The 22,865-nt window shown below is 49.2% G+C and overlaps 1 protein-coding gene across 6 annotated transcripts in view; it reads right to left on the reverse strand.

The window, feature by feature from the left end:
* Positions 1-22,865, reverse strand: part of PDE4B (phosphodiesterase 4B) — a 288,183-nt gene that overhangs the window by 47,259 nt on the left and 218,059 nt on the right. The window contains exon 5 of one of the 6 annotated variants that reach the window (XM_054165481.1): positions 18,539-18,554. The exons of the other annotated variants lie outside the window; for them this stretch is intronic. Coding sequence (XP_054021456.1) covers positions 18,539-18,554 — 16 coding nt within the window. The remainder of the gene's footprint in view (positions 1-18,538; positions 18,555-22,865) is intronic. 6 annotated transcript variants of the gene reach the window in all.

The following is a 22,865-nucleotide window of genomic DNA, read 5'->3' on the forward strand; positions in this document are numbered from 1 at the left end:
GAAAACATTGCAGGAGAACCTGACACAGAGAAGGAGCAGCTTGTCCCTTCCTGACACACTGTGCCTTGTACCCTACCCGCTGCTCCATGGTCCCCCAGTACCCAGTGTGACCAGTGCTCTGATAAAGCAGGACACACAAGACCATGACATACTCTTGATAGCCAGTGACATGATGCTTCATGATGCTTTGGTGCTGGCAGTGCCTGCAGCAGCCTTTGCTTCTTCAGGAGTGGCCTGGGGCACTGGCAGCAGGGGACTGGCTGCAATGGTAGGGTTGAAATGGTAGGTCCACGGAAGGACCAAGAAAGGCAACAACTCTGTTCAAAGAAGGATAAAGAAGATGGTGAAGAGATCAGAGCACAGGTCTTGTAAGGAGCAGCTGAGAGAACTGGGGTTGTTTCAGCCTGGAAAAGGGGAAGCTGACCTTCTGGCTCTCTACAACTCCCTGAAAGGAGGTTGGAGCCAGGTGAGGGTTGGTCTGTTCTCCCAAGAAACAAGGGCCAAGAGGAAATGGCCTCAAGTTGCCCCAGGGGAGGTTGAGACTGGACATGAGGAGCAATTTCTTCCCCAAAAGGGTTATCAAGGCCTGGCCCAGGCCGCCCAGGACAGTGGTGAGTGCCCATCCCTGGAAGGGTCTCAGAGCCATGTAGATGTGGTGCTGAGGGCCATGGTTTAGTGGTGAGCTGGCAGTGCTGGGGTAATGGTTGGAGTTGATGATCTGAAAGGTCTCTTCCAACCAAAACAATTCTGTGATTCTGTGAGAGAACAGAAGAACTCTATAAAAGCAGGGAGAAAGAAAACAGTGTCAGAGGAGAAGATCCATCAGGATTCTCTAGCTGAGTGGTACCTGGTGTCACTATGGAGATTCAAATAAACAGTAAACAGAAGTTTAGATGCTACATGACACCTGCTCTCCCTGGCTTCAACATGAGGATCCCACTGATATCAGGAGTGTGACATCCTCTGCCAGAAACACTCCTCAACCTTCTCCACACAGAGCCTTCGGTAACCTTCCCGTCAGGGCCGATGCACGTGGTCGCTTACGGAAACAGCACTGCCATTTCTGGGTCTGATCTTCTGCATCACCTTCAACAGGATCCTGTTTCAGTTTATATTTGGGTGTTGCATAACCAAGCCCTTACCAGTAAAATGCAAACTGACATTTCTGTCCTTTCCCCCTGTACCCCATGTGCAATCATGTCCAAGACAAAGAAGTGATGAACAAGAGGAGTTAGTTTCAGTTTTCCACTCTTACATGGGGTTTGTGCATGGCTTTTGATGCTGCTGGCAGCTGAGCAGGAACCGAGGTGACATTTCATCACAAGACCTGATCTGCTGCCAGTCCATCAGAGGACAGCCTGGTCAAGCCCTCGGGAGCAGTACACTGTTTAGTATGTCTCTGTTGGCACTGAGGAAGCTCAAGGTACTGAAATGGGATTGATTTCTGTGCCAGCATTTCACAACAACAACATTTTGGGGCATTTTTTGCCACCTATTTCTTTTTCATCTCTGTAAGATGGTGGAACATCCAGTGTCTCACCCTGCAGAAGTGACTTAAGAGCCCATAGAATCATAGAATTGTTTTGGTTAAAACAGTCCTCTAAGATGATCAAGTCCAACAATCAACCCAGCACCACCATGGCCATTAAGCCATGTCCCAGAGTGCCATGCCCACAGGTTTCTTCAATACCTTCAGGGGTGGTGCCTCCACCACCTCCCAGGGTAACCTATTCTAATGCCTGCTCCATTTTTAGATGCTGACTTGGTCCTGCTATCATTTTCTCACAGTGAGAGCTACTCATGGATGTGGATGTGAGGCTTGTTTTCTTCATGGAATACTTGAAAAGTGAAAGGTTTTGGAGATCATCCTCTTCTCTGGGAGAGATTCAGTGTAAGATCAACTACACGGCTCATCAGAAGGTCTGTGAAGCATTGCAGATGAGAATGAAGATTCACAGAATGGTTTTGGTTGGAAGAGACCTTAAATATCACCCCCCTGCCATGGGCAGGGGCACCTTCCACTAAACCAGGTTGCTCAATGCCTCATCCAACCTGGCCTTGAACATCTCCACTGGGGGAGCAGCCACGACCTCCCTGGGCAACGTCTTCCAGATGTTACTTCTCCCAGGATGAGAGAAAATGGCTGCACCAGGGGGAGGTTTAGATTGAGTCTTAGCGGAAAGTTCTTCACTGAAAGAATGGTTAAATGTTGGAACAGGCTGCCCAGGGAAGTGGTGGAACCACTATCCCTGAAAGTATTCAAAAAACATGTAGATGTGGTGCTTAGGGACATGGTTCAGTGGTGGACTTGGCGGTGTTAGACAAATGGCTGGATTCAGTGACCTTGCAGGTCTATTCCAACCTGAGTAATTCTATGATTCTGGAAGAGGGCTTAGTATGAGGAACTCTCCCTGATGCTCCCTCACCAGCCCCATCTGTACCTGACTTCTCTGCAGCCCCTTGCTGCTGCACGGTTCTCCCTCACTGCTGGCCAGGAGATCTGTGAGCATAAAGCCAACGTTATCTGCAGCTGCAGTTGTGCTGCCTGGTTCCCCTCCTAACCCACAAACCGCTGTCCCCATCCTGTTACCCAAAGGCACCCAGCCCCCACCGAGGCAGCAAGGTGGGGTGCTGGGGCTGAGATCCTCAGCCCCAAGCTGTAGCACTGAACAATGGCTTTGCCCTCAACTGACACAGGAGATGAACCGTGTCAGGAAGCATTTTGAAACTAGCTCCAAAGGCCAAAAGTCAGAGGTTTTCTCTCTCCTGATTCCCTCATGACTCCTTCTTGCCACTCTAGTGACCTTTAAATAAATACATCAGAATCTTGGAATTGTTTTGTTTGGAAAAGACCAACTGTTAACCCAGCACTGCCAGGCCACCACTAAACCATGTTCCTCAGCACCACATCTCCATGGCTTTGAAACCCCTCTAGGGATGGGGACTTCACTACTTCCCTGGGCAGCCTGGGCCAAGCCTTGATAACCCTTTTGGGGAAGAAACTGTTCCTCATGTCCAACCTAAACTTCCCTTGGTGCAACTTGAGGCTATTTCTTCTTGTCCCTTGTTTCTTGGGAGAAGAGATCGCCCCCCACCTGGCTCCAGCCTCCTTTCAGGGAGTTGTAGAGAGCCAGGAGGTCTCCCCTCAGCCTCCTCTTCTCCAGGCTGAACTACTCCAATTCCCTCAGCTGCTCATCACAAGACTTGTGCTCTAGACCCTTCACCAGCTTCATTGCCCTTCTCTGGATCTGCTCTAGCACCTCAATGTCCTTTTTGGAGTGAGGAACCCAAAAACTGAACCCAGTATTCATTAAGAATGAATTAAGTCAGAGCATGTCCTGCATCTGGCAGGAAGTGTAAAGGCTAAAGAGTCTTAGAAATGGCCAAAACAGCCACCAGCTCCCACACAGGTGAGTTAAGAAAGCTGGAAAGGAGCTGCAGCTCTCCTCTTTATTCAGTTGAATATTGCAGGTGCCACACAATGAAGTTCTCCATGATCTAGCAGGCTAGCTTGTGAACAGATTGACCAGTCTGGCAGGCCAGAAATACTGGATACAAATATTTGCAGACATCTTTATGATCTCTGCTCTTCTCAACTCTTAAAGGGACCTAATTATGAACTGAGTATAGTGGAGAAAGACTCTAATGGGGCAAAGAAAACAAATAGTAACTGCTATGGGCTTTGACTTCCCTACTTCAACACAGTCTGTCCCACTCCACATGTGAGCCACTTGTTTATACCACCAGTAAGCCATCCTCTGGGTTATTTACTTATAATTGCATCCTGGCTGCAATAAATTACAGCTCTTTATAATTACTTCTTCAACACTTGGGGCCATCCTTCCCACAAGCTCTCTGAGCTCAGCTCCAGCCTCCCTTGGTAGCAACAATTCATCTAAGAGTCAAGGGACAGCCACCAAGTTACCAAAGTGCCCCTTTCCCAGGTGTTCCAGTTGAGTTAATAAAAAACATTATCCCTCTTCTCTAACAACTCAGGCTCAGGATCAAATCTGTTCATTCAAAAGTGAAATCAATCAGAGCAGTTGCTCCCTTTTGGCTTGGAAATGTTTTAATACTGTGTGTACAATGCGGCACTGAAATGGTCCCCTGAATGCTTAACCAACTGATAAAATACAATAAATCCTCAAGTGGGCAAACACTCCTAACAAATAAAAGATTAAAACTGAAGTGCTACTGAAGAAAATGCTTCCTAATCCCCACTGGTGGCAGGGAAACAAATGGTCAATAAGGAGGAGATTTGGTGAACTGAGCTTCCTGAGGACTCCTAGGTGAGCTGGGGCTTTGGAAGTCCTCATGTCCTTGTATGGGAAGGAGGAGATGTTTATCCTGGTGCAGGCACTGAAAGCTCTGCTTTAGGAAATGTCTGAGAGCAGGCTGCCAGGCTCCTTGCTCGAGAACAACACTAAGGGTGCAATCTTCAAGTGTCAAATGGTTTAGGATTCACTAGAGGGCTTTAAACCAACCCATTTTAAACTACAGAACAAATGATATTCATTATGGATTGTCACACTTCTTGTCAGTATTGGAGATGACAAAAGAGATTAGAAGAGAAAGGAGATCCTCCAGTTAACCATGTGAATGACAGATCATCATTTTGTGAGATATCATCAATACATACTGAGGGCTTTGTTTCCATTTCTCAGTCCTTGACTGCTGATGCACAAGAGCGTAGATCTAAACCAGATGGTGGAAGCCCTCTCTGTGGGATTCTCATACATCATCTGATCCACAGAAGACTGATCCACCAGCTAAACTCATCTGCTTCAGGTAAGGTGTTTGGTTTGAAATTGTGAGGCAGGTCAGAGGAAAAGAAAAGAAAGAGGAGAAGTAAAGAAAGGAAAGGCAGGAGGAGAAAGAAGGAAAAGAAGAAGGAAGAGAAGGAGGAGAAGGAGAATAGGGAAAAGGAGGAAAAGGAGAAAGGGTGGACTGCATGATTTCATAAGGTGCTTATGTGGTCATGGCTTAGCTAAGCCACCAGATGCAGACCACCAGAGGTGTTCCCTCCCATTCCCCCCAGAAAAGACCAGGACTGCTCTAACTGCAGCAAGTGTGGCTGGTTCCGTGCCCTGCAATAAGGCACAGGACGGTGCCCAGCATCACCCTCCAACCCTGGAGCACCTTCAGTCAAACAGGTTTATCAACACAGGATGTGCCAAGACTTGATGGAGCCAGGAGCTGTGCAGGCCCTTTGCCTCCCCTGCTGTATCTGTGGTTGCTTACAGATTGTGTGGCCATGTTTACATATTTACCCCTGACAATGCTGAGTGAATAACTGACACCAGAGAATTTATTTAAGGCATCCTGCCAGCACTCTCCTGATGACCCAGGAGCTGTTTCCTTCTATTAAGCCATTGTTTGAACAGAACTGACAAAGAGAGGGGAGAGAAATTGTTATGTAGAGGGAGTTTGGAAAGTCACAGGAAACAAAGCCAAAGGCACAGAGCAGTGTGTGCTGGGTGAGACCACAGCTAGAGTGTTGTGTCCAGTTCTGGGCTCCCCTGCTCGAGAGGGACAGGGATAGACTCAAGAGTGTCCAACAGAGGCTATTAGGGTGATGAAGGAACTGCAACACCTGTCTGATGAGGAAAGGCTGAATCATAGAATGGTCTGGGTTGGAAGGGACCTCCAAAGGTCATCCAGTCCATCCTCCTCTGCAATAAGCAGGGGCATCCTCAACTGGATCAGGTTGCCCAGAGCCCTGTCAAGCCTCATCTTGAATATCTCCAGGGATGAGGCCTCAACTACCTCCTGGGGCAACCTGTTCCAGTATTCTACCACCCTCATGCTAAAGAACTGTTCCTAACATCCAATCTAAATCTGCTCTTCTCCAGTTTGAAGCCATTGCCCCTCATTCTATCATCACAGGCCTTTGTAAACAGTCTCTCTGCATCCTTATTGTAGGCCTTCTTCAGGTACTGGAAGGTTGTTACTAGGTTTCCCCAGAGCCTTCTCTTCTCCAGGCTGAGAGACCTGGGGCAGTTTAGTGTGGAGAAGAGGTGGCTAAGAGGGGATTTTGTTAATGTTTATAAATCACAGAATCATAGAATTGTTTTGGTTGGAAAAGGCCTGTCAGCCCATCGAGTCCAACCATTGATATCTGAAGGGTAGGTGTTGAGAAGAAGGGGCCAGCCTCCTTTCAGTGGTGTCCTGTGGTAGGACAAGGGACAATGGATACAAACTGGAACACAGAAAATTCCACCTCAACAGGAGGAGAAACTTCTTTGCTGTAGTAGTGCTAGAACCCTGGAGCAGGCTGCCCAGAGAAGCTGTGGGGTCTCCTTGTCTGGACACTTTCGAGACCCATCTAGATGTGCTCCTGTGCAGCCTTCCCTAGGTGATCCTGCTCTGGCAGGGGGGTTGGACTCAATGATCTCTGGAGGTCCCTTCCAACCCTCACCATTCTATGATTCTGTGACTGCAGTGATTCATTTAAACTCTGCAATGAAAATGCCCACGTCTGACAGCACCATCCTACAAACACCAAGCACCGCAACCACCCTCCATCCCGTAATTATAGGTTTCTTTTATAGATGCTCTGTATTTTTGCCAATATTCAAAGGGTCCAAGGACCAGATTTCCACTTTTTCATCCAAGCCCAAAAGCTAGCCATGTACCTAAAAGAAGGGATTACTCCAAACAAGACGCATCCAGCAGAACCACAGAACGCATCAGGTTGGAAGGGACCCTCAAAGGCCATCCTGTCCAATCCCCTGTAGTCAGCAGGGACACCTCCAACCAGATCAGGTTGCTCAGGGACACATCAAGTTCAACCTTGAATGTCTCCAGGGATGGGGCCACAACCACTGAAGCCCTGTGCCCAAATGAGTTCCCTCTTGTAGAGGCTGATGGACCCTGGGGTGGAATGACAGAGAGATCCAAAGCCATGGGAACGGTGGAGCGCTCCAGTGTGCTGCCCCTCCTCCCCAGCAGCTTAGCACTGCAATGAAACTAATTATATCTCCTGCAAAGATAAGTGCAGATGTGCTAAGAAAGGCACAAAGCCCCAGCACCTGTGGAACAGGTGGAGCCAGTAGGCTCTTAAGCAACTCCCTGAACAAATGGACGATCCTGCCCTTCTCCCCCCTTCCCTGAGCATATTTTTGGGACTCCAGTTTGACCAGTAACTCCAGCTGGCCCCTCTCACATTTCTCACACCTGCAGCCCTACTGCATGCAGCCTCTCTGCAGTTTGTGAGGGAGGTGGGAGGATGAGCAAAAGGTTCTTGGGTCGCTCCACTACACTGCCAGGAGAGCTGTGGAGTAGGGCCAGGAGCTGCTGGAGCTCAGCTGGAGACAGGCAGGCTGCAGACAGTGTGGGCATGGGCACTGCATGCAGATGGACAGGGAGCATCGTGTCTCAAAGTAAAGCTTTTAGTACAAAGATATCTGGGAAATGGGGATTTTTTGTGTCAGGCAGCATTAGTGCATCATACAATCACTGAATAGCTTTGGTAGGAAAAGACCTTTCAGATCATTGAGTCCAACCATTATCTAACTCTACCAAGGCTGGTGCTAAACCACATCCCTCAGCACCACATCCCTCAGCACCACATCTGCACAGCTTTGGGGACAGGGATGAGGACTCCACCACTGCCCTGCGCAACCTGGGCCAGGCCTTGACAAGCCTTTGGGGAAAGAAATTGTTCCTCTTGTCCAACCTAAACCTCCCCTGGGGCAACTTGAGGCCACTTCCTCTTGTCCTGTCATTTGTTCCTTGGGAGAAGAGACCAACCCCCCACCTGGCTCCAGCCTCCTTTCAGGAAGTTGTAAAGAGCAATGAGATCTCCCTCAGCCTCCTTTTTTCCAGGCTCAACAGACCAAATTCCCTCAGCTGCTCCTCACCAGACCTGTGCTCTAAACAATGAAAAGTGGTGAGAAAGGCCAGAGTAACAAAACCCCTGCAAAGAGAGACAATGGGATCTACTGGCAAAGCCAGGGATGATGAACTGGAAAAGCCATGGCAAGGTGCCACCTTTCACCATCAGGTGATAGAAGGAGAGGAAATAGCCTGAAATTGTGCCAGAGGAGGTTTAGGCTGGTGATGAGGAACAATTTTTTACCTGCAAGAATGGTCAGGCATCAGAACAGGCTGCCCAAGGACCTGGTGGAGTCACCATCCCTGGAGGTGTTCAAGAAACCTGTGAATATGGCATTTTGGACATGGTTTAATGGCCATGGTGGTGTTGGGTTGTTGGCTGGAGTAAATGATCTTAGAGGTCTTTTCCAGTTGAGGCAGTTTTACAGTAATGCAGACAAAATCTTCACAGAGTCTGAAGAGCAGCACAAACCATGGAGTCAGTTTGCAGAGGTGACAGAGGAAGAGAGGAGGCAAAAAAAAAAAGCCAAAAAATAGAAGTGAAAGCTTTCTACTGCTGCTTGCGAAAAATGCCAGGAAATGAGCAAGATGCTGCTGCCAGGAATAACGTTTGTGATACCAAAATGGTTCATCAAAGTGTTTGACATGCAAAACCAGGCCAAGATTCTGGGGGACTTTTTGCCCTTCTTTTGGGTGTATTTTTCTTTCCAAACGACCAGGAGCAGAAGAACTGAACTCTGGCGCTGCGCTGCCGAGGAGTCTGGCATTGCAAATTGCCTAATTAAAGACAGGTCCTTTCTGGGACGCGCCACTTCAGCTGCTGGGAAAACTCAGGTCCTAGAAAAATGCCTCCAAAATTGCTGGAGACACCAAGGCAGCGATTAAAACAAGAACGTCAGGGACACATCCAAGTTCAAACTGGAAGACTCCAGGGAGCAAGCAGAGATGCCTCATCAAGGGAAGGCTGGAGGGCCACAGAACGCAATATAAAAGGAGAAGGAAAAACCTCCTGCTTGTGGGCAATGACACAAACCCAAACCACATCACAGCCCCATGCTGCAGCCACAGAATCACAGAATTGTTTCAGCTGGAAAAGACCTCTAAGATCATGGAGTCCAACCATTGACCCAACACCACCGTGGCCATTAAACCATGGCCCAAAGTCCCATATCCACATGCTTCCTGAACACCCCCAGGGATGAGGACTCCACCACCTCCGTGAGCAGCCTGGGCCAGCCCTTGACAACCCTTCTGAGGCAGAAGTTGTTTCTCATGTCCAACCTGAACCTCCCTTGGTACAGCTTGAGGCCATTTTATCATCCTATTGGTTATTAATAGAGAAAAGAGACCCCCACCTGGCTCCAACCTCCTTTCAGGAAGTTGTAGAGCCAGAAGTTCTCCATTTCAGCCTCCCTGTGTCCAGGCTGAACAACCCCAGTTCCCTCAGCTGCTCCTCACCAGACCTGTGCTCTAGACCCTTCACCAGCTTCATTGCCTCCCTTAAAGTGATGCAAAGCCACAAGAAATAGTCACTTTAAGAGAAAGCTCCCACCCCAGCATCTAGACTAGTGACCAGTGACCCTGCCCTAGTGAGCAGTGAACCTCAAAGCTAACAGACCCCGGACCTCCTGCATCATGCTCAAAGACTCCGCTCCATCAACTAATACACTTCAGAAATGCAGGATCCTTCTGCTTCACTTTTCAACCCCATGTCTGAAAATGACTAAAAGCCATCCCAAGAAGGGGAGAAGCCACAGCTCATGTAACCACCAAAGAGGAGGTTTCCAGTGATGGGAGGAATGCCTGCAGCATGACTTGGCCACACCATGAAGTGCTGGAGATGTCTCCTCATCGCTCAACTGCCATAGTAGCAGCGATGTTTCTGAGTCAACAGGCAAGGCACTCACTGGCTGACCACTGAGCCACCTGCGCTGTAACCCAAGCAAGGCCAAGAAGCAGTAACATGAGCCTGGAGAAATGTCACCAGGGTGCTGCTGGAGGCTCATCTGAGCTATCTTTAGCCAGCTCAAACTTAATCGCCTTAAGCTCCCTGCACAGTCAGTGGAAAGTGGCTGGGACCTCCAAGGGGTGATCCTGGTCTATTCTCAGCACCACTGCTGTGATGGACTGAATCACCCCCAGCAGGTGCCTGTCCTTCTCCATCCTTAGGACGGAAAAAGGGAGATTGAGACTGGAAACTAGGAAGAAATTCTTTGCAGTGAGGGTGGTGAGACACTGGAACAGGTTGCTCAGGGAGGCTGTAGATGGCCCCTCTCTGGAGGTGTTCAAGGCCAAGATGGACAACACCTTGAGCAACCTGGTCTAGTGGGAGATGTCCCTGCCCATGGAAGAGGGCTGGAACTAGATGATCTTTAAGGTCTCTTCCAACCCAAACTGTTCTGTGATTCTATGTGTCCTACACCTCTCTACCACAGTCACAGAAACTGGCTGAATGGGATGTCCAGAGTTCACCTGCTCCAGCCTCCTGCACACAGCAGGACCATCCCCAGCTAATTACCAACATCAGCTCCAGTAGCTGTAGGGCACTGTTTGACACCCCACACCTTTCCTGTCATCAACCACCAACTCCACATGCAGCCTTCATTACCACCCTTGGAGCCTGGTGGGTCCAGCAAGATCCAACCCTGTCAACAGTTCATCTATCTGGGCAATGTCACTTCAGTTTCCATGTGGGAATGCTGTGGGAATGATGTGGGAAATGGTGCCAAAGTGCTTGCTGCGGTATGTGTAGTCACCCATGGCAGTCCATGACCATGCCCACAGGAGATCAGGGCTTTCAAGCCCAACTTGCTCTTGGCAAATCTGTGTCTATCAATCTCAATTTACTTTCTTGTCCATCATGTGTTTGGAAACTGATGCCAGTGGCAGGGACTAGACCATAGCTCCCCAGAACATAAAATCATGGAATAGCTTGGGTTTGAAGGGACCTTAAAGATCATCTATCTCCAACCTCCTATCATAGGCAAGAACACCTTTCACTAGACCAGGTTCCTCAGAGCCCCATCCCACCTGGCCTTGAACACCTCCAGTGAGGGGACATCCACAACCTCTCTGGGTGACCTGTTCCAGTGTCTCACCACCCTCAAAATGAATAATCTCTTCCTAACACTTAATCTAGGTCTCCCCTCTTTCAGTTCCAAACTGTTACCCCTCATATTATTGCCACAATCCCTGATAAAAGAGTCCCTCCCTGCTTTACCTTTCTCAAAGATGTCCCCTTATCCTGTTGTCACAGACCTTCCTAAGCACCACAGTTCTTCATTAATGACACACATTGGACCCTACAGTCACATCAGCCAGCTTTTCCAGACTAAATTTTGTCCAACACCATGGACTTGAACACATCTACTTCCTTGAGGTTGCCGTTAACCTGCTGTTCTCTCATTGCTCTCCTTCCCAAGCAGGCTAGAGGGTGATGGGGCCTGGGTAAAGGCTTTGCATGTGAAGATCAAGAACTCTGTCTGGTTTTGGGCCCCTCATTCATTTGGACCCCTGGGTTAGGAACTGGCTGGAGGGCCGAGCCCAGAGAATGGTGGTGAATGGAGCCACTGGCTGGCAGCCAGTCACTAGTGGTGTCCCCCAGGGATCAGTGCTGGGCCCCATCCTGTTCAATATCTTTATTGATGATCTGGATGAGGGTATGGAGTCCATCATCAGTAGATTTACAGATGACACCAAGCTGGGGGCAGGTAGCGGATAGGAGAGCTCTGCAGAGGGACCTTGACAGGCTGGACAGATGGGCAGAGTCCAATGGCATGAGATTTAACACATCTAAGTGCAAGGTTCTACTCTGTGGCCACAACAACCCCATGCAGTGCCACAGGCTGGGGTCCAGGTCAGTGTCTTGGCAGGATTTGTGAGTCATGGGCCTGCTGATAAAGAAGGGACATTTTCTCTCTTGGTGGCCAACCTCTAATGCTGCAGTTGCCATTAGGCAGCTGTCCTCAGCCTTGCTTGGTGCCTGCAGGACAAGAGACTGTGTCCAGTTCTGGGCTCCTCAGTTTAGGAAAAATGTTGACTTGCTGGAATGTGTCCAGAGAAGGGCAACAAAGCTGGGGAGGAGTTTGGAGCACAAGCCCTATTAGGAGAGACTGAGGGAGCCGGGGTTGCTTAGCTTGGAGAAGAGGAGGCTCAGGGGAGACCTTCTTGCTGTCTACAACTACCTGAAGGGAGGTTGTAGCCAGGTGGAGGTTTGGTCTCTTCTCCTGGGTGGCCAGCACCAGAACAAGAGGACACAGTCTCGAGCTGCACCAGGGGAGGTTTAAGCTGGATGTTAGGAAGAAGTTCTTCACAGAAAGAGTTATTGGCCATTGGAATGTGCTGCCCAGGGAGGTGGTGGAGTCACCATCACTGGAGGTGTTTAGGAAGAGACTGGATGGGGTGCTTGGTGCCATGGTTTAGTTGATTAGATTGTGTTGGATGATAGGTTAGACTCGATGATCTCAAAGGTCTCTTCCAACCTGGTCTATTCTATTCTATTCTATTCTATTCTATTCTATTCTATTCTATTCTATTCTATTCTATTCTATTCTATTCTATTCTATTCTATTCTATTCTACTCTATTCTAAGAAGGACATTGAGGTGCTGGAGGTTTTTAAACATGGATGTGGTACTGAGGGACATGGTTTAGTGGTGGTGGCTTAGCAATAGTGGTGGGATTGTGAGCTGTAGGCGAGCGGTTGGCCTTGGTGATGTCAAAGGTCTCTTCTAACCTCAGCAGTTCTGTGGTTCTGTGACTCTATGAAAAAAAGACATGGAGTACTTCAGCCTTTCATGTACCAGTTGTCACTAGGCTGTTTCTGAACTGTCCTTCCCTATTTCATACCCGTGTTGGAATCTCCTTGCTAGTCACAGCTCCATCAGCCTTTGTTCTACAACCTCCCTTCAGATAGTTGTAGAGAGTAATAAGGTCACCCCTGAGTCTCCTCTTCTCCAGGCTAAGCAACCCCAGCTCCCTCAGCCTCTCCTCGTAGGGCTTATGTTCCAAACCCCTCACCAACTTTGTTGCTCTTCTCTGGACTCGTTCCAGAAGGATGTTGACTTGCTGGAACGAGTCCAGAGAAGAGCAACAAAGTTGGTGAGGGGTTTGGAACATAAGCCCTACGAGGAGAGGCTGAGGGAGCTGGGGTTGCTTAGCCTGGAGAAGAGGAGACTCAGGGGTGACCTTATTACTCTCTACAACTATCTGAAGGGAGGTTGTAGACAGACAGATGTTGGTCTCTTCTCCCAGGCAAGCAGTACCAGAACAAGAGGACACAGTCTCAGGCTGCGCCAGGGGAGGTTCAGGCTGGATGTTAGAAAAAAGTTCTATACAGAGAGAGTGATTGCACATTGGAATGGGCTGCCTGGGGAGGTGGTGGAGTCGCCATCACTGGAGGTTTTTAGGAGAAGACTTGACAGGGTGCTTGGTGCTGTGGGTTAGTTGCTTGGGCGGTGTTGGATTGGTGATGGGTTGGACGCGATGATCTTGAAGGTCTCTTCCAACCTGGTTTATTCTATGTATTCTATTCTATGTATTCTATGTATTCTATGTAAATATTCTGCCCAACTTCACCCCACACGCCCAAGCAGCACTTTTAGATCCCTCGTCACCAGCCCTTTGCGCCCTTTGCCTGCTCTGCTTTTGCACTTGGGACTCCTTGAGAAGCTCCTTGCTTAACCAAGTTGCCTTCTGCTGAAATTCCTGATCTTCCTGCACAACAGGAAGGTTTGCTCCCAAGCACACAATAGGTTTTCTTCAAAAACCAGCCACTACTTAAGCTTAGTCTGTAATTTTTAGGTGGCTGAAGTCAGGTGAAATTAATCTCATGACAATGACAGTCTTGAGACCAAGCAGTAAATGGAAGCCCTCAAGAGTTTTTGCAGAGCCCTGGTGCTGGGCAGCCCATCCCCCCAGTCTTGCTTTGATGCAAATTCCTGCAACACACCCCAAGGCAAGCAGCAAGAGATCAATCATGAGGACCCAGCCACCATTTTGAGGCAAAATGAAAAATCTCAAGGAAACTCACACCAGGAGGTCAGCCTGGAGCGAGGGCCAAGCCCTGATGAAGCCACTTAAGGCAGAACTGGACAAACCTGTAAAAGTCCTGATTGTACCCACCAGTACAGGTGTGCAGGCTGGTTGGGGTGGATCACCACCCAGGTCATGAGAATCAGGTCACCATGGTCCCACATGGGCTGGCAGCTCACTGAGCAGACCACTGGCTGTTAGCAGTGACTAGGCAATTGCTTAGCAATTAGTCAAGCAGGGCGCCTGAGGTTTGTTATCGCAGGAGCTGGGTAAGTCACCAGGCGTTGTGGCAATAACTGTGGGTGTCCACAAGCAGCACTGACCATCAGTCAGTCCTCTGATGTCAACTGTCCAGTGTCCCCTGGGTTGGGCAGCAGCATATGGAGAGTACCAAGAGCATCACTGCTTCTAGGAAAGGATGATGACACGGAGGAGGCAACCGAAAGCCAAGATACCTGCCTGGGACAATCTCAGCAGTTCAGCCTGGGTGTAGTCTCCAGCTGAGCACAAGCAGCTGAAACTCTGACCTAAAGGAGTCAGTTTGGGGGTACAGCTACGGCTCTTCAGGGGCTGCTGATAGAAGGCCCTCTGTATCCCACAGGCATTTTATAAACAGAAAAAGAAAGAAGGAAATGGGAAGAGGACACTAGTCAAGCATGGCCTTAGGAAGACCTGCATTAAGCAAATGTTGCTCAGAGACAAGGACCAGAGTGGCAGGGGGCATTTTTGCAGTGGAGTGCAGAAGACGCTTCATTGGTTGGAAAAGCCATTAACCCAGCAGCCTGGCAGCCTGGGCCAGGCCTTGACAACCCTTTTGGGAAGAAACTGATCCTTGTGTCCAACCTAAACCTCCCTTGGGGCAACTTGAGACTATCACTTATTCTTTGGGAAAAGAGACCAACCTCCACCTGGCTCCAACCTCCTTTCAGGCAGTTATTGTGAGCCAGAAGGTCTCCCCTCAGCTTCCTTTTCTCCAGGCTGAACAACCCCAGTTCCCTCAGCTGCTCCTCACAAGACTTGGGCTCTAGACCCTTCACCAGCTTCACTGCCCTTCCCTGGACCTGCTCCAACACCTCAAGACCAAGAATCTTCATTCCTGCAGAATAAATAATACCAACATGTCTCTTCATCTGAGATGGGTGCACTGGAAACCACTAGGAAACCACCAAGAAAAGAAAGCCAGTCTCCTGACTGAAACTCAAGAGGTTCTGTTACCTTTCTGTTGTGGGTTTACCTGTGTCAGGTAGGCAGGCACTCTAAAAACAGCTGCGGAAACCTCAACTTGCAAACTGCTGCAGTATAAAGATGAAAGATGAAGATTCCCCAAGTCAACAACTGCACCTTTTGCATGACAATGAGGTGCAAAAATGAGGCATAAACACCAAGAACACCTCGAGGTGGTTGATAGAAGCTTCCCAGAGAGGTAATTTCTGATCTGAAGATAAGCTTAAAGGTTTAATCTGAAATGCTAACGAGCAAGGAAAGCCAGGGAAGTTCTGAAGGACTTGAGAGTGGAGATACCATCTCATCATCTCTCATTGTAGGGTGGGATGGAGTCTTTTGCCACAGGGCAGGCAGTCCCCAGTTTCTGCCCGTCCTTCCCCAGCCCCATGGAGGGAACAATGCAAGGTAGCTGCCACAAATCACAAGGGTTAAGTGACAGGGCTTTTACAGTGCCAAATGGAAGTAACAAAATGCAGGAAGCATCCTGTCAGATGTCACTTAGCAGCCACATCATGGGGGAATCTGGGAGTGGGATTTGCCTACATAGTAGGAATTCCTCAGCCCATGAGGAGAGGAAGAAGCAGAAATGGCAAGAGGGGCAGAATCTAATCTTGGCCTGGAATGAAGGGGAGCAAACACACACTTTGGCACTTCATTGTTTTACCGAGCAGCCTCTGCTCCTCCTTGTCCCACAGGACTCCTGCCTTAGGCACAAGATGGGAAAGAAAACATAGTGCAGGAGAGCACCTCTGCTGCAGGGGGTCTAACAAAGCAAGTACAAAAGCCCCATCGTGTACTTAAGGCAGAGAGCTGCAAGAAGAACCATGAAAATTGGTTCTCCTCCCACTATGCTCTACCCTGGCTGAGGCCACGGCTGGAGTCCTGGGTCTAGTTCTGAGCTCCCCAGTTCGTGAAGGACGGGGACTTGCTGGAAGGCTACAAAGGTGCAGAAGGGACTGGAACACCTCTGTGATGAGGAAAGACTGAGAGAATTGGGGCTTTTTAGTCTGGAAAAGAGAAGACTAAGGGGGGAATCTCACCAAGGATGATCAATACTTCAACAGTGGGTGTCAGGAGGATGGAAATAGGCTTTTTCTAGTGGTGTCCAGTGACAGGAGAAGGGGGAACAGGTATGAACTTTAATGTAAGTTCCATCTAAACATAAGGAAGAACTTCTTTAAGGGTGATGGAGCACTGGAACAGGCTGTCCAGAGAGGTGGTAGAGTCTCCATCTCCGGAGAGATTCAAAACTCACCAGGATGTGTTTATGTGTGACCCTGCCTTGGAAGGGAGGTTGGACTGGAAGATCTCCAGAGGTCCATTCCAACTCTCACCATGCTGGGATGCATAAAACTGCATTCCCAGGGCCTCCTTGACTGCAGCTACAAGGAAGCCCCTAACTTAGTCTGTTTGCATTGTGTTTTCTCTCTGAGCACATGGCAGGGATGGGAACAGTATGAGAACAGCACCAAAAACTCAGGAGATGATGATGATGATGAAATTACCCAGCTGTCCACTTAAGACTACCTCTGCTCTGCAATGGATTATCTCAGGTGGGTTGGCTCAGAGAAGGCTGCTGAGCTTCCACGTGCAGGGAAACCAACTTGGATCCTAGAAGCAACATCCTTGTGCTAACAAGGAGCTCCACCTACACTAATTAGCCCTGCCTTTCAACAGGCTTAATTAGGTGGGGCACCATCCTGGGCTGTTGTGTCGAGACAGCTTCCGGTTCTGAAGCTGGCTCATCCCTGCACTGAGGACTTGAGCACTGTGCTACCTGGTGTCACACACCAGGGACCTGTGTGTTGGACTGGGGGCTCCTGATGTGCCTTTAATTCAACTGGGTTATCTGCAGATATTGAAACTTAGGGTCTAAACATTCTGTCAAAAGAGGGAAAATCCTTTGACTGTGGTGAAACAAATCCCAGAATCCCAGCATGGTGGATTGGAAGGGATCTCTGGAGATCATCTGCTAAAGCAGAGGCACCCATAGCAGCTTGCCCAGAATCACAGTGGCCAGCTGGGTTTGGAATCTCTCCAGACAAGGAGACTCCTCAACCTCTCTGGGCAGCCTGCTCCAGGGCTCCAACACTCTCACACAAAAGAAATTTCTCCTCATGATCAGGTGGAACCTCCTGGGTTCCAGTTTGTGCCCATTGCCCCTTGTCCTGTCGCTGGGCACCACTGATGAGAGTCTGGCCCCATCCTCTTGTTCCCCACAGGTCATTAAGCTCTTTCTGAGCATTGATCCTGAGCCCTCGCGGGCTGCTCTTCTGCAGGATCAACAGCCCCAGGTCTCTCAGCCTTTCCTCCTCACAGAGATGCTCCAGGCCCCTCAGCATCTTTGTAGCCTCCAATGGACTCTCTCCAGTATTTCCCTGTCTCTCCTGGACTGGGAAGACCAGAACTGGACCCAATACTCCAGTTGTGGCCTCACCAGGGCACAGTAGAGAAGGAGAAGAACCTTGATCTGCTGGCCATGCTCTTCTCCATGCACCCTAAGAGACTACTGGCCTTCTTGGCCATGGGGGCCCATTGATGGGGAACTTGCCCACCAGCACTCCCAGGTCCTTCTCCACAGATCTGCTTCCCAGCAAGTCACTCCTCATCTGTACTGCTGCAGGGAGTTCTTCCTCCCCAGGTGCAGGACCCTACACTTGCCCTTGTTGAACTTCATGAGGTTCCCCTCTATTCATCTCTGCAGCCTGTCCAGATCTGGCTGAATGGCAGCACAGCCTGCCAGGGTGTCAGCCAGTCAAATACTACAAATGGAAGAAGAACCTTAGGAACAAACCCTGGAAATCTGAAGCACAGTTCAGATCTGCCTGAAAAGCTCCACCTGACCTGTTATTAGATGTAAAGACAAAGCTCATTCACAATCCTTTGGTCTTCCTGAGGAAAATTAATCAGATAATCTAAATGAGGGTCAGGGTCCCCACATGTCCCACAGCAATCACAGAATCATTTAGACTGGAAAAGTCCTTTAAAATGGAGTCCAACCATTAACCCAATACTACCAAGCCCACTGCTATATCATATCCCAGTGTAGAACAAGCTGCTGGTAAAACCTTAGACCTGCTCAAATCAGCTTCCTTGGCCCCTGGAAGGGTTTCAATCTAACACCAGCTTGTCTTCTGCTTCCTCCCCATTTAATTTCCTTCAGGTCTTCAACAGGAAAGTTAAAATGTGGCTCCTGGAAGCATCCCAACCTGAATTAATGGGAATTCTTGAAGGCATGCATCAACCTTTGTGTCTGTACACCTTGGAAAGATGGGCACACAGCCCATGGGTTTAGTTTTATTGTTGGTTTTTTTTTCAGGGCTAAATGTAATTTCTTGAAAGCATTATCCTTTGGGATGGAAGCTTAAAAAAAATTCTGATTTGGTTTGGAATGTTAATCTGTTTTCCTACAACCGATCTTTTACTACTAAAAGGGTAACAAAGACAACCTGGCTGCTCGACCTTAGCTGAACCTTCTGCCCTAATTTGACCTCTCAGAAGGAATAGCCGTGGCTGTCACCCCACAGCAGAAACCCAGAGACCTTGCTGAGCACAGCCACTCCAGTATGCTGCCTGTTGCAAAAAAATGACCTGTTTGGACAGATTCGGTGCTCAAGTGAGACTCTGAGTAAGCCCTATCACCTGATCTGGAATTGGACCAGAGGACACTGTGGGAAGTCAGAGCATTGCTCATTTTAAGATCGTGGGCCTGTCAGGGAGCAGAACCAGCCCAAAGAGCTTCAGCGATCTGAAAGCACATGAAAAATGTTGCTTCTTCACCCACAGAATCACAGAACTGTTTGGGTTGGAAAACACCTCCAAGATCATCAAGTCCAATCATCAACCAACATGACCATGGCCATTAAACCATGTCCAAAGTGCCACGGCCACAGGTTTATAGAACACCTCCAGGGATGGTGACTCCACCACTTCCCTGGGCAGCTTGGCACTCTTGCAGCAAAGAAATTGTTCCTCATGTCCAACCTAAACCTCCCCTGGCCCTATTTCAGGCCATTTCCTCTCATTCTATTGCCCGACACTACAGAGAAGAGACCAAACCCCACCTGGCTCCAACCTCCTTTCAGAGAGTTGTAGAGAGCAATGAAGTCTTCCCTCAGCCTCCTTTCCTCCACAATCCTCCAGCTTTTGAAAAAGAGAACTGTGTTTGTGTTAAGCTAGTGCCAGCTCACTCCTTGAGCTTTCTGGATCCACTTCCCTCACATCCACACTCTCCAACTCTGAACATTCACAGTGAGCCTCGAGTCACAAACCTAAAACTCTGCAGACCTACAGTAGGTGACAGCAGAGGTAAAATATTCCCTTGTGCTAATCATCTGTATTAATCTAGCCCAGGGAACAATTTGAGCTGCTCATGGCAGTGACTCAGTCTGCTTTCTGTTTACCAAACCCTTTCAGAACGATCTGTTTAAAATCACCCAGCGAGTCCCACAGGGACAAAGGGTGGGGAGGAAGAGGGAGATGTCAGGATCCTACAAAGCTCCATCGCTTGTTTTGACAGCTTTTAATATCCCATATTAATCCTCTCACGTGCTGAGCTCCACTGTACCTCTGTGTCACCTTCATCACACCCTGGTCAACAGCTTTTTCAAAGGTGTGTTGGGGACACAGGACAGAACTGGACCAAATCTTCCTCTGCACTTCCAGGACACAGCACCAGAGTCACTATGTGGTTGTCCATAGTCAGAAATGGGTAAGACAGGACATGAGATAAAATATATTTGTTGGGTCTTTTCTTCTATCTGGAGCATTTTAGCCAGGTGCTGATTAAACCTGGAGGTCTGAGCCCTGTAGCTCAGTCCTCACCCAAATCTCCTGTCACTAGAGCCAAGCAAATGGAGAGCCTCCCTGAAGGGGTAGATGGAGGATAAACCCAACAATGACAGGTAGGCTTGGAAGTGTAAGTGCTCGTCAAATCCTGGAGTCCCAGCACAGTGGAGGTTGGAAGGGACCTCTGGAGATCATCCGGTCCAGCCCTCTGCTAAAGCAGTGGCACCCACAGCAGCTTGCCCAGCATCACAATGCCCAGGGGCTTTGGAAGCTCTCCAGACAAGGAGACTCCGCAACCTCTCTGGGCAGCCTGCTCCAGGGCTCCAGCACTCTCACACCAAACAAGTTTCTCCTCCTGCTCAGAAGGAACCTCCTGGGTTCCAGTTTATGCCTATTGCCCCTTGTCCTGTCACTGGGCACCACTGACAAGAGTCTGGCCCCATTCTCTTGTCCCCCACAGGTCCTTTAGTTCTTTCTGAGCATTGAGATGCTCCAGGCCCCTCAGCATCTTTGCAGCTTCCACTGGACTCTCTCCAGTAGTTCCCTGTCTCTCTTGAACTGGGAATCCCAGAACTGGACCCAATACTCCAGATGTGGCCTCCCTAGGACAGAGTAGATGGGTAGAAGAATCTCTCTTGACCTGCTGGCCAGACTCTTCTTCATGCACCCCAGTAGGCCATTTGCCTCTTGGGCATGAAGGCCATCTTGTACTTTCCACCAGACTCCCTCCAGTAGCTCCCCGCCTCTCTTGAATTGGAGAGCCCAGAACTGGACCCAGTACTCTAGCTATGGCTTCCCTAGGGCAGAGTAGAGGGGGAGGAGACAGACTCTTTCCAGTAGCTCCCTGTCTTGAACTGGAGAGCCCTGAAGTGGACCCAGTCCTCCAGAGGTACTGCCTACAGCCAGCACAGGTAAGAGCAGCCTTTCACTCTCAGAAGACATTTAGTGAAGGTCCTCAAAATGTATTTCTTTAAGCACTTCAAACCAACTTCAAGGAAACCCAAATGTCAGCTCTCCTAAAGGCACCCTAATGATCAATCTTGGTTAAAATACCAGATTAAATGGGCATGGAGGTGGAAATGTTCCTCACTGAAGGTCAAATATGGGTTGGCCTAATGGAGATGAGCCCTGTGATTACTTTTAAAGCTTTGAGTTTTATGCTGTGGCCACCTTTTGGAATCCCTTACATTTAGCAGCAGAACAGAAGCACCTTGGCCAAGGTCTTTGTGCTGCCATTCTCCAAAGCAATTAATTCTGTGAAAGAAACTGGGTGAAATTCATCCCATTTCTGTGAAACATCTGATTTGCAGCTGCAGAGGACTTTCCATTTCAGGCAATTTGCAGGAAGAGGCATTCTAGCAGCAGGCTAAATTGACCACATTTGGCCATCTTACAAGGGCAGGCTCAGAATGAGCAGCTGCTGCTGCTGCTGCAAAATGTGATGGGGGCATCATCCCCTCTTGAGTTTCAGTTTTTTGTTGTGGTGCCTGGTCTCTCAAGTGTGAGAAACAGAGTTTTGGCTCTCACCTGGACTGTGTGTTCCCACTGTAAGTGGGTGGAAAGACTGAATTTTTTTAAGCAGTCCAGCTGAAACCCAGGAAGCTGCAAAGTTTGTGACATTTCAGTCACAGCAACGTTGGGAAATACCCTGACCAGAGAACTTGAATCAAGATGAAGGCCCAGTACTCTTAGCAGACTGGGATCTGGATGTGGACCATGTCCCATAAAATATTACTGCTAAAACAGAGACTACTCCAGCTAGGCTGGAAACTTGTGTCTGGATTTCTTCTCAAGAAGGACCTTTGGGAAGAAAGGGAGGAAAGTATTTCACAACTGTCCTACACCAGCCAGGCCAGTTATGGATAAGTCCTGCACGTGTGCTTGCTGACCTGGGAATGGTGGCTTGGAATTTTTGCCAGCAGGGTTGGCCCCATGCCCATAGGGGAACAGGCCCTGCAGAGCAGATGGTGATACCACATCGTCCTGGGCTGTCCAGCACCAGTGTTAGTGCTCCCAGTGCTGATCCACATGTCCTGCACGTGGGGAGGAACAATGCCCTGCAGCAGTACAGCTGAGGGGGAACCTGCTGGAAAGCAGCTCCATAGGGAAGGACCTGAGGCTGCTGGTGGACAAGTTCACTGTTGGCCAGAAATGGGTCTTTGTGGCCAAGAAGGCCAATAGTCTCCTGGGGTGCATGAGGAATGTGGTCAGCAGGTTGAGGGAAGTGCTCCCTGACCTCTACTCTGCCCTAGTGAGGCCACATCTGGAGTACTGGGTCCAGTAATTTCTGGGCTTCCCAGTTCAAGAGAGACAGGGAACTATTGGAAAGAGTCCAGTGGAGGCTGCTAAAATGCTAAGGGGTCTGGCACATCTCTGTGAGGAGGAAAGGCTGAAAGACCTGGGGCTGTTGAGCCTGGGAGGGGACTTTCTCAATGCTCAGCAAGAGCTAAAGACCTGTAGGGAGCAACAGAATGGGGCCAGATTCTTCTCAGAGGTGCCCAGTGACAGGACAAGAGACAACGTGCACAAAGTGGAACCCAGAAGATTCCATCTGAACAGGAGGAGAAACTTTGGTGTGAGGGTGTTGGAGCCCCGGAGCAGGCTGCCCAGAGAGGTTGCGGAGTCTCCTTGTCTGGAGAGCTTCCAAAGCCCCCTAGGCATTGTGATCCTGGGCAAGCTGCTGTGGGTGCCTCTGCTTTTGCAGTGGGCTTGGACTGGATAACCTCCAGAAGTCCTTTCCAAATCCCACCATGCTGGGATTCTGGGATTCTGTAAGAGCATGGCCACAATTTCAGGTCACTCCTCATAAAACTGGGAGAGAGAAAGAGTCAGGGAGGGAGGGAAGGGAGCAGGAGGACAGGCTGGCTTTTCCAGTTCTCAGAATATGCTGGTTTTCTGGAAAACACAGCAATTGCTCCAACCATGCCCTGCTTTGGTCACCCTCATAGATGGTATTTAAGGGAAAATGCCTCACTTTTCACATGT

This window comes from Dryobates pubescens, chromosome 11 (assembly GCF_014839835.1).
Source record: "Dryobates pubescens isolate bDryPub1 chromosome 11, bDryPub1.pri, whole genome shotgun sequence".
NCBI lineage: Eukaryota > Metazoa > Chordata > Aves > Piciformes > Picidae > Dryobates > Dryobates pubescens.